Source organism: Eubalaena glacialis, chromosome 1 (genome assembly GCF_028564815.1).
Source record: "Eubalaena glacialis isolate mEubGla1 chromosome 1, mEubGla1.1.hap2.+ XY, whole genome shotgun sequence".
Lineage (NCBI taxonomy): Eukaryota > Metazoa > Chordata > Mammalia > Artiodactyla > Balaenidae > Eubalaena > Eubalaena glacialis.
The window spans coordinates 87,672,658-87,689,156 of record NC_083716.1 but is presented as its reverse complement, the minus strand read 5'-3'; the positions used below and the strand labels follow the sequence as shown (position 1 = coordinate 87,689,156).

The following is a 16,499-nucleotide window of genomic DNA, read 5'->3' as shown; positions in this document are numbered from 1 at the left end:
ACCTGAAACGAGGAAGACTAGGCTAGGGAAGGGGCAGATTTGGGCTGAGGTTTTCAGGGTGAGGGGTGATGATGAGGGCAGAGGTGGTCCTAAGTATGTCATCATCGAGACATCTTTTGTGGACGTATTAATTTTGAGATGCCTGTATCACATCCAAGACAGGATTTTGAATAGGATGTTAGGCATAAATTGAAAGCCCAGAAAAGAGGACAAGTAAATTTGGGAGCCATCACTGTAGTATATAGATCAGCGGTTCTCAATCCTAGCTGTATGTTGGAGTCTCTTGGGGAGCTTAAAAATATATACCAACATCTGCACTTCATCCCAGACCAATTGAAGTGACATCTCTAAGGTATTTAAGAGCCCCCAGGTGAAGCTAATGTGCAGCCAGGTTGAAGAACCACAAGCGTAAAAATGGTACTTAAAGCCTCGAGTCTGGATGCGATCATCCAAGGCAGAGCTGCCTCAAAGATGTGATGTGTTAGGTCACAAGCAGGCTCGACTCTGATCCCCCTCTGCTTTCAGGTGGCTGTAGTCTGGGGTTGGCAGTGAGTGTAGACAGAGTGTGAGGGGTGAGTCCTGGAGGGCTCGAGTCTGGCACACTCACCACGGAGGAAGGACCAGCGAAGGACCCTGAAAAGGGCCTGTGAGCCGGGAGACAGCGAATGAGAGGGAGAAGCCAAGGGAAGAAACTGTTTCAAGGGGGCAGTCAGCTTGGTCAAATGGTGCTTAGAAGTTGAGAAACGTGAGAATAGAACTATTTGGGGGATTTCACAAGATGGAAGCCATTGGTGACCTGGAGGAGACAGACCTGTTTCAACACAGTGGTTTAGATGGAGGTCATATTGAACCAGTAGAAGGAAGTGCATTGGGGTCCACAGATCTTCCCACCAAAGCTGGACCAGTGAGGGAGGCCTCTGACGGACCTGTTCCTTCTGCTTTCCCCGCTTAAAATCCGGCATATCTGTGAGCTAGAAAACTCTATTCAAAGTGACTCTTTTGAGCCCAGTATTTCATCTTTGGGAATGTGGTACCCGAATCCCCTTATTAAGGTGTCAGCTTTATAAGTGGATGTGTCATCTGCGCCTCTGTTTCCATTCACGTAAATCTTTTTCTTTTCAGTCTGCCTTTGCTACAGAGGGATCCTCCCCCCAGGCTGGGGGATCAGTGAGCTTTGCGTGGCTTCTCTTGAGCAAGGTGGTTCTAGTTGAATGACTTCACACCTGAATGTAAATGAGGTTGTCAAACTCCACTGCCTGGAACACATTCAGGGCTCAGCAAACATCAGTTGGAACTTAGGGCTGAAATCACCTTAAGGCAGACACAGCTTCCCCCGGGGAGAGCCAGGTGCACATCTGGGGGTCCCTTGGGAGGAGGGCACCTGAGCCTCCGGGGTGGCTGGGAGAGCTTGGCCCTTTACATGCCCCCCGCACTCCCGCCACCCGGACCGCCCTCACCCCCCTGCCTCTGCCCTGCTCTGTCCTCAGGGCTCCCACTCCCCCCGATGCCGAGCCAGGAGGGCTGCCTTGCCTTTGGGTTCTGGCTGCAAATCCTCTGTTCCCCTCTAGTGCTCGGCGCCCCCCAAGAATCCTGTCCCCCTGCCCCGGGAGTTTCACAGGAGGATGAAGTCAGGCCCAGCATTTGTGGGGAGCTGTGTCGGAGCGGATTGCACTTCCTTCAGACTTAGAGAAATAGCATTTTCTGGAACGCTGCTCATCAGTGACGGGTTGGCAGGACCAGGAGGTGCTCCGTGGGCCGCACTACTGCAACTGCCCCCCTGCCCCAAGGCTGGCAGATGGACCTGAGAACTGTGTCCCCCATCTAGGAGCAGACAGCAGGTGTGCATGGGCCCCCTGGCAGTTCTCCTGAGGAAGCCCCAGAATTGACATCCCCCCATCCATCCGGCCCACACACGTCTGAGCTGCCTACAGCCTGGGAGTTTGTGCCCTCAAAGCACAGCCGGAGGTGTTAAGCCATCTGTTCAAGGAGGTTATGGAATTGTTACAGACTTTTAACCATTTATTTTTTTTAAATATATAATTCCACCACCATTATTTATTTATTCATTCATTTATTTATTTGGCTGCACTGGGTCTTAGTTGTGGCACGCAGGACTTTAGTTGCAGCATGCGGACCCTTAGTTGCAGCATGTGGACTCTTAGTTGTGGCATGCATGTGGGATCTAGTCCCCTGATCAGGAATCGAACCCGGGCCCCCTGCATTGGGAGCGCAGAGTCTTAGCCACTGGGCCACCAGGGAAGTCCCTGTAACCGTTTAAAAAGCACATTTGTATCTTCATGTTTCTGAGTGCCACACCTCTGTGTCCTAATTGATCTTCTGTTCATGTGCTAACTTCCAGCACTGCCCTGTACCAAAGCAGGATTTCAAGGAGTAAAGAAAAATCTAGAATGTCCTCCTTGATGTTATGTAGATGGAAAACTGTTCTTACATCCACACGTCAAAGCCTTAACTTTTAAGTCTGTCCTTCTAGGTTATTTTCAAATATAGACAGAATTAGAGGGAGTTGCATAATGAATCCTCCGTGTACCCACAAGCCAGCTGTCAACACGCTGAATCTTCCCATTCTTGTCTCCTCCATCCCACACACCTCCCCCGCCTGCTTTTGAGTTTTCCCTGGCATATCGGGTTAGTAAGTTTTGGCCAAGCGATGCTGCGGTGACGTGGCCCTGATCTCAGTGGCTTCCGGTAACCAAGGCACGTGTCCTTGACGGATGCATGTGGCTTTGCTCTGGGACCAAGGCAGCAAGGCGAGCCTCGCCCTGTGGAAGACCCACTCACGGGTGTTCCTGAAGGAGATCCTGTGCCGACTGGGCCATGACCCAGAGCTGAGAGAAGTGAGATTTCCTAGAAGGAAAAGTCAGTCACGTCAGACCCTAAGAGAAGTACAGAGGTGTTGTGTATTCCCATATCGATGGTGTGATAGCGTTCCTATCAATTAGTCTGTAGTCCAGAGGCAGGGAGTTAACATGTGAAGTTCCCTGATTAGGAACGTGTACTCCAGGGGAAGTTAGTTAGCATTTGAGAGACCCTAACTAGAAATCCACTCCCCTGAGGTCTCAGCAAGGCCTAAGTATAGACTAGAGTCCATGAATTAGCATAAGGAGTACTACAAGTATTTTCATGGGTAAGATGGATGGTTTTTCATTCAAGTTACGTAGGTTGACTAAAGATGTTTTTCATCTACTCTTGCACGAGGGGGTATAAAACCTTTAGAACCCCGCAAATGGATATCCTTCACCATGGCATTCCAGCTCGAGGACTCAGCCGTCTTGAATGCTCTGCCCCTTCACCAAGGATCCTGAAGATTCTGTCACCTGATTGGACCAGAAGGTGGTTGAAATCTGGCTTCTAGAGGAGTGTGGTATCTGCCTCCGCCCAAGCTTTCAAGTAACTGCTTGTTGCAGCACCTAAAGGAGAGAGAACTTGAACTTCCCTGTGCTAACAATAGGTTGTGTGGCTATGTAGTGCCTCTTTTCTTTGTATATAACACACCACCTAGTAGAGAAATTTTGTGGGAGGGGGTCTCACCTACCTTTAATCATTGGAAGTTCCTGGGATCTACCCATAAGAACGTGGTTGTGGTGAATGGGGCCTTACTGGGCCGTTTACAATGAAGGGAGTGAGAAATTGAGAGGGAGCCTTTGGATTTTTCTGTTGGAATGGGGGTCATTAGTGTTGTCCCCAACTACAGAGAGGCCACAAAGTCCTGTGTATCAGATTGTCTCCTGAGTGCTGTTGTTAGGTGTTTCGTTGTTACCAGGAACTGCTTTACCCATCAGTGTGGAAGAGGAGTCTTGAAGGATGGAGGGAAAATTAAAATGTGAGCAGAGAACAGAGGAGAGAATACAGACATCTTCTAACTAGCATGCCTAGTGGCCAGTCTGGAAGAGCGTACATATTGTCGAGAGAATTCGGTTAGTTCTTTCAGCATCCGTAGAAGAGTTTACTTGCTCTGTACTTCCTAGGTACCGGCATCTGTGCCAATTGCTTTACACGGATGCTTCGGTGTAATCTTCATCACACCTCCAAGAGGTAGGAGGTATTATTCATATTTGACAGATGAGGAAATGAAGGCATAAAGTTCTGCAGGGTCACACAGCTAGTAAGAAGCAAAGCCGGGATTCAAATTGAGGATGTCAGATTCCTCGCCCGTTTCCCTAAGCACCACCTGTGGTTTACACGTGTGGTATTGCAAAGGACTTTTTTGTTTGCACTTTCCTCCCTATGTTCTCAGTGTTCAAGAGTATCAGAGTCTTTAAAGTCAAATGGAAGAGAAAAAAAAAGTTTATTCCAGGAACCTCTGCCTTTAAAAGGTATAGAGATTTTTCCACCAAGGTGAAGTAGACACCTGTGCTTTCCTGCCAGAAAACCTTGGGACATCACTGCTTTGAGTCTCTGTAAAGCGAGGGGTGGTTTGGTCCAGCAGGCATCCAGGGCTCCTCCACCCCTTTACACCAGACAAGAGTTTAGGACCAGTTCTAGCCTGGATTTAGGCTTGGGGACAAACAAGAACTATGCTGATTATCTGCATGGCGGGGATTGGAAATTCAGGGTCAAGTAAATGGTGTGTCGTCTTCTGGTCCTCCAGCACTTTTTCCGTTACCTTTTGAGCCTGTCTTCCACAGGGCAAGGTGCCCGCTGTTCCTAGGGGAAAAGAAATTGGAATTGTCTGCACAGCATCCATGCCCGGGGAGGGGGGGGGGAATGCCTACGGCATGAATTTTCAAACCCTGTTCTAAAAGTGCATGACTGGGAAGCCTTTACAGTCTAAGAACTTTAGACCTCAGGGAAGTGATGGCTGCAGGATAATTCTGTCAAACCCAAAGGCACACCTGAGGGAAGTGGCAGGTGGAGGAAATACGATCAGAAAGGCTTGTTTAAAATACTGGCGCTTTCGGAAGGACTGGACGCTTGTTCTGTTGCTTCCTTCAGCTTTTCTTCTCATTGTCGTCCTGTTGTCAAAAATTTCTAAGACGTGGTCAGGCATGGGTGAGAGAGGAAACGAAAAAGAAATCACAAAAAGACAGACTAGAATATGATGTGTGATTCCTCAGCCGCGCTGTTTTGCACAGTAATGAGGCTCTAGATCAGGATTCCAACTCTTTCGTCAGAGGTCCCGGGGTGGAAGGTAGGTCTGTGTGTGACAGGCACACGGGGGGAGCGGGGGCTGGCACAGGTGTGCTGACCCCTACACAAGGAGCGGGGGCGGGGTGCTGCCACATGCACGACAGCAGCAGCCGGGGTGAGAATGCCGGCCCACGGGTGTAGAACACCCTCTGTGACAGGCTGTAACGTCTGCAAGAGGTTGATGTGGATGGCACTCATCAGGAGGGGGCATAAACCCTCTCATCCCTGTTCTCGTGGAATTGGGACCAGGTAGACCCGGGTGACCCAAACATTTCTTCTACATTAGCTCAAAGGGGAACAGAGGTGGAAAGAAATCCTGAGAGTAACCCCAAAGCAAAGGCAGCAGTGAACTAGAAACAGGGACTTCCCTGGTGGCACAGTGGATAATAAGACTCTGCGCTCCCAATGCAGGGGCCCGGGTTCGATCCCTGGTCAGGGAACTAGATCCCACATGCATGCTGCACCTAAGGAGCCCTCGTGCCGCACCTAAGGAGCCCGCGTGCTGCAACTAAGGAGCCCACGTGCCGTACCTAAGGAGCCCGCGTGCCGCAACTGAGGAGCCTGCGTGCCACACCTAAGGAGCCCGCGTGCTGCAACTAAGGAACCCGTGTGCCATATCTAAGGAGCCCGCGTGCCACACCTAAGACCTGGCACAACCAAATAAATAAATATTTTAAAAACAAAACAAAAAACCCCCAGAAAAACAGTGAATTAGAAACAGACTGGGCCAAGCAGAAGTCTCAGGTCCAGGGGAGGATCAGGACAGGTCAGTGTGCTGCCTAGGTAGCTGTCGATGAAAAAAAATCAATAAACAATCAATAAGAAGAATAGAAAAGAGTGTTATCTGAGCCATCTGAGGACTATAGCCCAGAAGCCAGCTTCTCATATGACTCTGAGGAACTGCTCCAGAGAAGCATGGTTTTTGACACAGTTTTATATCTTGTCAGAACAAAGAACATCCAACAAGCCAGGGGTCCATCCCTTCAAGGTTTGAAAGAAACAGACCAGCACGTGCGCACAGCGAGTCAGCACGGCCTTGGCACCTGGGAAGGCAGTCTTGTCATCAAAGGAGTCCCAGCCTTGGTATCCCAGGAAGGGAGGCATTTAATCTTTGTGTTTAGCATGGACATTCTTTACTTCTGGTCAGTGTGCCCTTTTCTTTAAAAATTAAAGCAGATGTACAATGTAGATTTGACAGGCCACAAACAGGTTGGTTTTTTTTAAAGTTTATTTATTTTATTTATTTTATTTTTGGCTGTGTTGGGTCTTCGTTACTGCGCGCAGGCTTTCTCTAGTTGCGGCGAGCGGGGGCTACTCTTCGTTGCGGTGCGCGGGCTTCTCATTGCGGTGGCTTCTCTTGTTGCAGAGCACGGGCTCTAGGCTCTTGGGCTTCAGTAGTTGTGGCTCGTGGGCTCTAGAGTGCAGGCTCAGTAGTTGTGGCGCTTGGGCTTAGTTGCTCCGTGACATGTGAGATCTTCCTGGACCAGGAATTGAACCCGTGACCCTTGCATTGGCAGACGGATTCTTAACCACTGCGCCACCAGGGACGTCCCTGGATCTTAAGTTTTTGAAGTTCGTTTTTCCAGTAGACTTTGCCATGCTCAATCTTTTGGGCCCCAAAATTACATGCATAGCCTTAGAAAAATTTAAGGAACACCAAATAAGTAAGGTATTAACATTTTGCTAAATCCTTCCTAGTTTGTAAAGGATTTTAATGTGGTTCTGAGATAAAAATATGAGCTTTGCTTTGCGATTTATCTGGGGAGTCAGTTGACTGAACTTCAGTAGATTATTCACTGCTTCATTACAATTCACTAGGACTGAAGGTTTCTGTCTGGTGCATTCAGCTGTCTATTGCAAAAGAATTGCTGTGTACTCAGTAAAGCACTGAAAGTGTAGAGACTGCAGATGAGATACAAATTTTACATTGTACTTTCCACTAACAAAAATTATTTATGCAAACATCAGAAGGAGAAACTGGCTTTCAAGAGGCATCTACACTTTAGTGATTTTTAATCTCTTAGTGGGAACACATTACTGACCAAAAAAAAAAAAAATCATTACTGCAGGCAGCCATCCTAGAGTCTTGTAATGATTATCTCTATGGCTTGGAGATAACATTTTAGTAAATGGAAGTTTAGTTAAGATTCTAATAAAAAGAGCTATTATCATTGGAGAGTAAAAACTATAGCCTACAGTATTTTAAAACTAGAAATTAATTTTTTTTTCTACTAGTACTGAAATCGTGTAGTTTATTGGAACAGATGCTACAGAAGAGGTGGCCTATGTGAAATAGGTGTGTTACACTTTTAGTGAAGATAATTCATAGCAGTGCTACCAAACAGTAATAAAATCATGGCTTCAAGGCTTTTACGTAGTCTAACAAATTCAGCTAATCTTATGTTTTCTCTACACAATTCCTGCCAAAGTCAATCCATCTCTTACAGTCTCTGCTTGATCCCCTGTTGTCTCCTGATACTTTTGGTCAGAGGCTCATTACCAAATTTGTGAATCACTTTCCAGTTGGCTTTGTTGTGTTAAATAAGATTCCATTATCAGATTCTGTTTGCAGATCTCTGACCATTAAAATATCCTTCCTCCTTAATGCCTGGCATGGCTCTGATTGGCCCCTGTCTTCTGTGATACAGGCTGCTTTACTCATAAAGTCTGGTTCCTCTGTAAGGTGTTTTTCCTCAAAAGTGAAGCGTTCACATTTCTGCTCCTTCCTTTTTTTGCATGAACGTAATTCTACAAGCTTTCTCCGTCCTTCATGTTACCCTCTGGAAACCCTGACTGACTCGTCTCCCTCTTTAACCATGCCCGGAATCAGCTGAAGCATTCCAGGAGCTGTGGGTGTGGGAGGACCCGATGCTCAGAACAGTGGTTCTCTCAATCCTTCTGAGCGTCTGAGCTCTGGCATCTCTTTACAGAAAATGCACGGGTATGGAGATGTTCAAGTGCATACAATTTCAGTAGATTTGCTGGGACTCCCTATTCGTTCATAACCTTCTGGGATTAACCACCTTGACTGTCGTGCTGAGGCCAGGCACAGGAGTAACCGGGGCAGCTTCTTGGTGACCGCATAGACCTGGGCCCCCCCCCCCACACCCCGGAAATTGGTATAAAGCAGAGAATCAGGAGATCTGAAGCTGAAGGTTTTTCAGAGTTATTTCTAAGCAGGATATATTTTAGAAATCAGATTTTGAAGCCACTTTTCAGTAATAACCCCATGAGTGAGGGTTTTTTTTCAGAAGCTGATTTCACCCAAAAAAATGCATTTAGTTGTCTCTTTCCTGGACAGACTTGTTCAGACATGTGCATCGTTTCAGGATGAAGGGCTTGTGAGATTTTAAAAACAGTCCGTTGGCTTCTCTCTTGCAGGCATTTGTCAGATGAAGTCTCTTGATGGCTTGATTTGGGAATGACCGAAACCTAGTGGAAAGTCAGAGAGACATATGTTTTGACCACTGACCCTAACGTGTGGGGATTTTTTATGTCTGTTTTGTGGAATATATGGCATCTTGGAACCTACAGAAATGACAAGGCGGAAAAAATGTTAGCAGTTTCTGGATGTGCCGTTTAACCAGATCATCGAACAAAATATTTGAAAAGAAGCACTCAGCCCTGTGACTTGGTGTGCTTTAATCTTCGTGTATCTTCCTCTTTTTTGATGTCTGTATCCTCACTGAGTCTTCCCCCCATCTTCCCACTGTACCATCATCTGCCTCGTTCTAGTGTTTTGGAGCAAGTCTGTACTGGCTTTGGATCCTAATGAGGCTCCTGGCGAGGGTTGGGGGGAGCGGAGTGGGGAGAGGTACACCCTCCTGGCAGAGAGGCATCCTATCATGCGTGCATTTTCCCTGATGGCCTAAGACGATGAAGTGTTAGCTCCCTCGCACACAGAGCTTCTATTTCAGCCTAACAGTGACCTCGGAACCAGGCTTGGATGCGTCGGAAAGAGCTGGGTGGATCTGATCCAGAGTGATGGACTTCCCAAATGTGTGACACCCAGTGTTGAATCTTCCTGCAGTAACAGGATAGAGCCTTTGAAGCACCAACGTAAATTTCGTCTGGCTCGTCTCCTGGGTGGGAGGGGAGGAGGGGTGGACGGCAGGCGTGTGGGCGTGTGTTATTTATCAGGTGTTTTCCACCTCTTCCCCTTTCAGGTTATGGCCACACTGTGCCCCTGTCCGACGGGGGCAAGGCCTTCTGCATCATCTACTCGGTCATCGGCATCCCTTTCACCCTTCTGTTCCTGACGGCGGTGGTCCAGCGTGTCACCATCCATGTCACCCGTAGGCCAGTCCTCTACTTCCACGTCCGCTGGGGCTTCTCCAAGCAGGCGGTGGCCATTGTCCACGCCGTCCTTCTCGGTGTGGTCACCGTGTCCTGCTTCTTCTTCATCCCGGCTGCGGTGTTCTCCCTCCTAGAGGATGACTGGAACTTCCTGGAATCCTTTTACTTTTGCTTCATTTCCCTGAGCACCATTGGCCTCGGGGATTATGTTCCCGGAGAGGGCTATAATCAAAAATTCAGGGAGCTCTACAAGATTGGGATCACGTGTGAGTATTGGGGTTCACGGACCCTGTCCCCGCCGGGGCTCTGTTGGCAGTTCCAAGCTCCCCCTCACCCACTCACGGAGAGCCACTCATCAGAGCCCTGACTGCTTTCTACGGATAAGTTTTCCATTTTGCCACCTTCCCATCGCTTTCATTTCATCATGATTCCTTTCAAAATGCTTTAAGCAAAAATCTTATTACTGAGAATTATTTTTTCCCAGGCACCTTAAAAGTACCCATCAGTTTCTTACTAGTCATGTAATAGACACTATAAATGACAGCATAAGAATGCACCACACAGAATAACTTGATAATCAACTTCTGATTTTAAAAAAATTGCTCTACTTTATTAACTATTTTAAGCTCAAGAAAACCAGGAGTAGGATGTAGCCTGTTAACAACCCATCATGTTCTTTCATTTACCAGGAAAATCGTAAACCAGTTGCTTATCTCATTTGTCCATCTGGTTCTTTTTTGAAGAAGTTAGAATATGTTTGCCGCTTTCAGAATTTTACATGTGGAAAATAGGCATAAAATTCAGATGGCCAGTGACTTATAACTTAAACAATTTTTTAAAAATTCAATATAATGTCATGGAAAACTTAGAAATCCACTGGCAAGAAACTATTTTTGTGTGTCTGTTTCCTGTCTTTTCACAATGTGTAGAATTACATCATACTGTATGTACAGTTTTCTTTTGTTTTTGATTTTAATTGAATTTAATTTTTTTATCCAGCAGGTTCTTATTGGTTCTCTATTTGATACATATTGGTGTATATATGTCAATCCCAATCTCCCAGTTCATCCCACCACCACCATCCCCTGTACGTATAGTTTTCATTTCTGCCTTCTCAGGAATTTTTCAAGACTCAGCTCATGCCATGTCTTCTAGGAAATCACAGTACATACTCAGGCAGCCGGATGTTCTGGCCTGGCCCTATCCTGTAGTCTTAACATGACAAAATGCTTATTAGTTGAACTGTATGTATTTTAGCTTTTCTATGAAACCATGCTCACTCAGGACAAAGGCTTCACTAATAAACACCCGGTGCTTTCAAGAGTGCCTGGCTACCATACAAGTTCCATAAATATTTACCAAATGGTTACAGGCGTGATTGCACATTTCCTCTAGTTATCATATTTATCTTTAATATCCGCATAATATTTTATCGGGTGCCTATACCATCATCTAGTCCTGCTTTGATCAAATATTTATTTATTTATTATTTTTTAAAATAAATTTATTTATTTATTTTTGGCTGCGTTGGGTCTTCGTTGCTGCGCGTGGGCTTTCTCTAGTTGTGGTGAGCGGGGGCTACTCTTCGTTGCGGTGCACGGGCTTCTCACTGTCGTGGCTTCTCTTGTTGCGGAGCACGGGCTCTAGGCGCACAGGCTTCAGTAGTTGTGACACGCGGGCTCAGTAGTTGTGGCTAGCGGGCTCTAGAGCTCAGGCTCAGTAGTTGTGGCGCATGGGCTTAGTTGCTCCGCAGCATGTGGGATCTTCCCGGGCTGGGGCTCGAACCCGTGTCCCTTGCATTGGCAGGCAGATTCTTAACCACTGCACCACCAGGGAAGCCCTCCATCAAATATTTAGATTGCTTCCAGTTGGGGGGCATTATAAATAACACTGCAGTAAATACTTTTGTATGTTTACGTGTTTTTCTACTTTGTTATCCTTCCAGGAAGTGGGCTGGCTGACCCAAAGTGAACGTGCCCTTTGGTGACTCATAGATCATGTTGACCCAGTGCTTTCCAAATGGCCTTATGAGTTTACAGTATCACCAGAATTACCTAATGCAAGACTTTCTTGTCTTGCATTAGGGTAAAATGTTTACCTCCTTATCTGAATTTAAGTTTTTCATGACTTAAGAGATGTTGAATTTGTTTCTGTAATTAATTATGGTGGCTAGCTCTACTTTTCTCTTGTGCTAATTGTTTGCTCATAAATTTTGCCCAACGGTTTAATTTCCTCAATTTTTCATGGAGTACTAAATCCTTACAGAACGTTTTAAGGCTTGTTTCCATGTGAATCGTGGTTTTTTTAGGCACTCTGAATAGTGCATGTGCTATAGGTGGAGCAAATGAACGTTCCAAAGGTATATTAGTTTGTGGATAGGCTAAAGTCCCACAGCTTTTGTCTGAAACATCACGGGTATTTTTGTCAGCACTCAAGAGTTTGACTACGTAGTGGATAAAGGAAAAGGAGGAGATTTGTCATTAGTCTACTAATAATGTCATTGCTATTTCTAAAATATGCTATCTTATTACCAAAACCTAATAACCAAATTGTAAAGATACTAGAAAACTGTCACTTTGCATTCTTGACATAATCAGCGCCCTTGTTCCTATTATGCTACCGATTCTGGCTTCCCTGGTTCATTTATTTTCTGAAAATCTTCCTCAAACGTTTTACCATTTTGGGTCATGAAACTGGGATTTTTGTTATTCTTCGAGTTTTCATTTTCATGTTTTTGTTCCTTTCCCTGATGAAAAAAATTTTTTTCTGAAAACTGATTTTAAACGCCTTGGAATTGACTTAAAATTACCGTTTTCCTATCACGGATTCCAAGGAATAGCACTTTACCTGAAGCAACAGGTTATCTTTCATGTTGGAGTAAGAAACTGATAGAGTTATTTGATGAATGGTCCACGTGCCCCAGAAATGACTAGTCACATAATGGAAAGCCTAGTTTGCTACTGGCTCTCAGTGAAAGTGTAAATAACCACACCCAAAGACCTTGTAAATATCCGCATCCATTCCTTTTTTTTTTTTTTTAATATTTATTTATTTATTTGGTTACGCCGGGTCTTAGTTGCAGCAGGCGGGCTCCTTAGTTGTGGCATGCGAACTCTTGGTTGCGGCATGTGGGATCTAGTTCTCTCACCAGGGACTGAACCCAAGCCCCCTGCATTGGGAGCGTGGAGTTTTTTTAACCACTGCACCACCATGGAAGTCCCTCCACGTCCATTCTTAAGGGAATTTTCATCTAGCTTAAACTGTAATTTCTACTGCTAAAAGCATTGAGTGCTGAAAAAGATGGCAAGCTTTGTTCCAAGCACTCCTGATACATCAGAAACTCTTCCAAAATGTCACTGGCTTTTTGAGAAGCACTGATTATACAGTGGAGGGGAGGTTGCCCTTGGGTGAGTACAGTGTGTTATCTCTCTTTAACAATGCCTCATCGGCCCCAACTTCTTTTTTTCCCAAAATCACACCATGTGATTCTGAATCATCCAGGTTTGTAGAAGGTTAAGTCATTCTTTTTTTTTTAAATTTATTTTATTGAAGTATAGTTGATTTACAATGTTGTGTTACTTTCTGCTGTATAGCAAAGTGAGTCAGCTATTCAGATATACATTCTTTTTCATATTCTTTTCCATTATGGTTTAACACAGGATGTTGAATATAGTTCCCTGTGCTATACAGTAGGACCTTGTTGTTTATCCATCTTAAATATAATAGTTTACATCTGCTAATCCCAAACTCCTAATCCATCCCTCCCCCTTGGCAACCAGAAGTCTTTTCTCTGTGTTTGAGTCTGTCTCTGTTTCACAGATAAGTTTATTTGTGTCATATTTAAGATTCCACATATAAGTGACATCATATGGCATTTGTCTTTCTCTTTCTGACTTACTTCACTTAGTTTGATAATCTCTGGGTCTATCCTTATTGCTGCAAATGGCATTATTTCATTCTTTTTTATAGCTGAGTAATATTCCATTGTATATATGTACCACATCTTTATCCATTCACCTGTCGATGGACACTTAGGTTACTTCCATGTCTTGGCTATTGTAAATAGTTCTGCTATAAACATTGGGGTGCATGCATCTTTTCAAATTAGAGTTTTCTTTGGATATATGCCTAGGAGTGGGATTGCAGGATCCTATGGTAGCTCTATTTTTAGTTTTTTGAGGAACCTCCATACTGTTTTCCATACTGGCTGCACCAATCTACATTCCCACCAACAGTGTAAGAGGGTCCCTTTTCTCCACACCCTCTACAGCATTTGTTATCTGTAGATTTTTTAATCATGACCATCTGACTGGTGTGAGGTGGTACCACATTGTCGTGTTGACTTGCATTTCTCTAATAATTAGTGATATTGAGCATCTTTTCATATGCCTGTTGTCCATCTGTATGCCTTCTCTGGAGAAATGTCTATTTAGGTCTAAGAGGTTAAGTCATTCTCCATTTTTCTCTGGGTCATCCCTCTTTGAGCCATGGAATTCAAAACATCCCTAGAAATTATAGAAGTGGCAATGGATTTATTCATCAGCAGATAGGTTGCGTCATGCGTGACTTGATCGCCCTGAGACGCTGTCATTTCTCTCACCCAGGTTACCTGCTTCTTGGTCTTATTGCCATGTTGGTGGTTCTGGAAACCTTCTGTGAGCTCCACGAGCTGAAGAAGTTCAGAAAAATGTTCTACGTGAAGAAAGACAAGGAAGAGGATCAAGTGCACATCATAGAGCATGACCAGATGTCCTTCTCCTCCATCACGGACCAAGCGGCCAGCGTGAAGGAGGACCAGAAACAGGATGAGCCTTTTGTGCACCCCCAGTCACTGGCCTTTGCCGACGGTGCCGCAACCCAGTAGGCTTAGGGCTTTGCTGTGCTGTCCCAGAGCGCAGGCTCAGGGCAGTGGGAGGAGGCTTCACTTTGCTCATTTTGATGAGTATGTAAAAGCCAAGGTGACATTTTCACAAATATCTACTGTCTGCAATATTTTTTGTGTAATGGACCAAAGGAAGCTTTTACTCTGGAGGACTGTCTTAAATCCGAGAAAATGGGGTCTGTACCTGTCATTCATACATGACAAAATTATCTTGACTTTACTAATAGGTGAACAACACTTGAAGCAGGGTGCCTCTGTGGAGAGAAGCAGATTTTATACTTTTCATTGGGGACTGTGGGATTTGCATTTAAATCATTTAGCTGATGGTTAAATGGCAACATTTATATTTAAAAGCAAAAAAGAAAAGCATAGAGATGTGTTTTACAAATAAGTTTATGTGTACTGGTTTGCATGTGCCCATCTAAAATCATTATTTTTGTAGACTCTAAGTTAAACCTACTATTTATAATGACTAGATAACCATTAACTGTGTACATATGAAGTATAAATATGTTTATATCCTGTACATACGGTTTAGGTCACCAGATCCCAGCACACTTCTTAACCCAAGACTGTAGAGATTTTCCCCTTTGATTTCTCTTTATACTGAAGAATCAAAAGTTGCTGCAATAAAATAAGGGGAATAACACACTTATGAGTGAATTACTTTAGTATTCTGCTACAATAAATGTTTCTACCCTCTTGCAGTAGTATGGTCTCGAATGTCTAAAATGTTTGTAAGCATTTCTCTGGAGGTGAACAAGTAACAAAGAATATGATTTTGTAAAGAAAAAAGAAAAGAAAAAAAAGTTAAGATATTTTGTTTTGAAAGTGCATTATGATTTGCTATCACGTAGTACTAAAGCACAGAACCTGAACACAGACGCTCCAAATGAACAGATTCTGTCAAATTAGTCCGAGAGTTTTTTTAATTTATAAGTTGAATAAATAAAAATGTTAGTTGGTTGCAATTGTATGCTGTAATATATCAAGAAAATTTTTCCTCCACATAGATAATAGGTATGCACTCCTTTGTAGAAACCATAAAGGCAACATTTAAATGCTGTACACAGGACACTATTAGGAATTTTAGAAGAGAAAATTAGACCCTGTGTGATGACGAATGCTCAGTGACCAACTAACCAAGTCCCAATCTCCCGTGCCCAGTAGATGATGCTTGACATGTTGGTAAAAGTCAGCATCCTGCTGGTGAGCCAACTGAGCAGAGCATCCTCTCCTTGCGGCTCCCACGGAAGCCTCTCCACCTCCTTCACTGTGTGCCCTGGGCACGCCGTTACCAGCTCTGTCCTGCTCACTGATGTTAGCCTTCAAACATTGGATCCCCTGACTTAGAACAGGACCCTTCCTTATTGTATAAAATCCCATCTTGTCTGAGAGCGACAAACCCATAAGAAGGAATGACATCCACTCTGTAGCCCCAGTGCCTCACTCCATAGCTCCTGTGATGAGGAACCGTCCTCGGCAGATCCTTTCCAGTGTTTGATTCCAAACGTGTCCTCGTGTCCCTCCGATCTGGGTTATCCTGCCCTGTAAGCACATTTGTGTCTGCATTCCAGGCTGACTGTGTATCCACGGTGGGAGATGGCTCTCCCTGGGTCGGTAATTGGGTAATGGGTGGGCTGGAGACCCCTAGGAGGATACATGCTTCATGGACAGGACTGGGTTTGGAAAGCTCACGGTGACCACGGTTCTTGGCATGGTGCTAAGATGCTGAAGAATATAAATTGGAGAAAAGGTGGATTATACCCACGGAGTGTCATTGCATTTTATTCAATGCAGGAAGCAATGATGTGTCACCACTGCTTGACTCTAATCTGAGAGGGGAGTGCAAAATAACAGAAAACGAGGAAGAGCCTAAAGGGAAAATTCTGAATCAGGATGTCGTTCATAAGCGGCAGAGATACTGCTGCTTATGAATGACATAAGCATTTGTAGGAACCATAAAGGCAACATTTTGCTGTACACAGGACACTGTTAGGAATTTGAGAAGAGAACGTAATACTTCACTTGCAAAGCTTTTGTGAATCTGCAGAGAATACCCTTAACTAAATGCTAAACCTTAATACCCTTCACATTGTTTTTGTTCTTTTTAATATGAAGCATGAGGTTCAAAAATGGGAGCAGGTTTTGCCTCCCTGTCAGAAATGAAATG

The 16,499-nt window shown here is 44.7% G+C and overlaps 1 protein-coding gene across 1 annotated transcript in view; it reads left to right on the top strand.

The window, feature by feature from the left end:
* KCNK1 (potassium two pore domain channel subfamily K member 1) overlaps positions 1-15,289 on the top strand; it is a 46,321-nt gene extending 31,032 nt beyond the window's left edge. Inside the window, exons 2-3 of the mRNA XM_061182376.1 lie at positions 9,315-9,710; positions 14,049-15,289. Coding sequence (XP_061038359.1) covers positions 9,315-9,710; positions 14,049-14,308 — 656 coding nt within the window. The 3' untranslated portion in view covers positions 14,309-15,289. The remainder of the gene's footprint in view (positions 1-9,314; positions 9,711-14,048) is intronic.
* Positions 15,290-16,499: the final 1,210 nt, after the last annotated feature.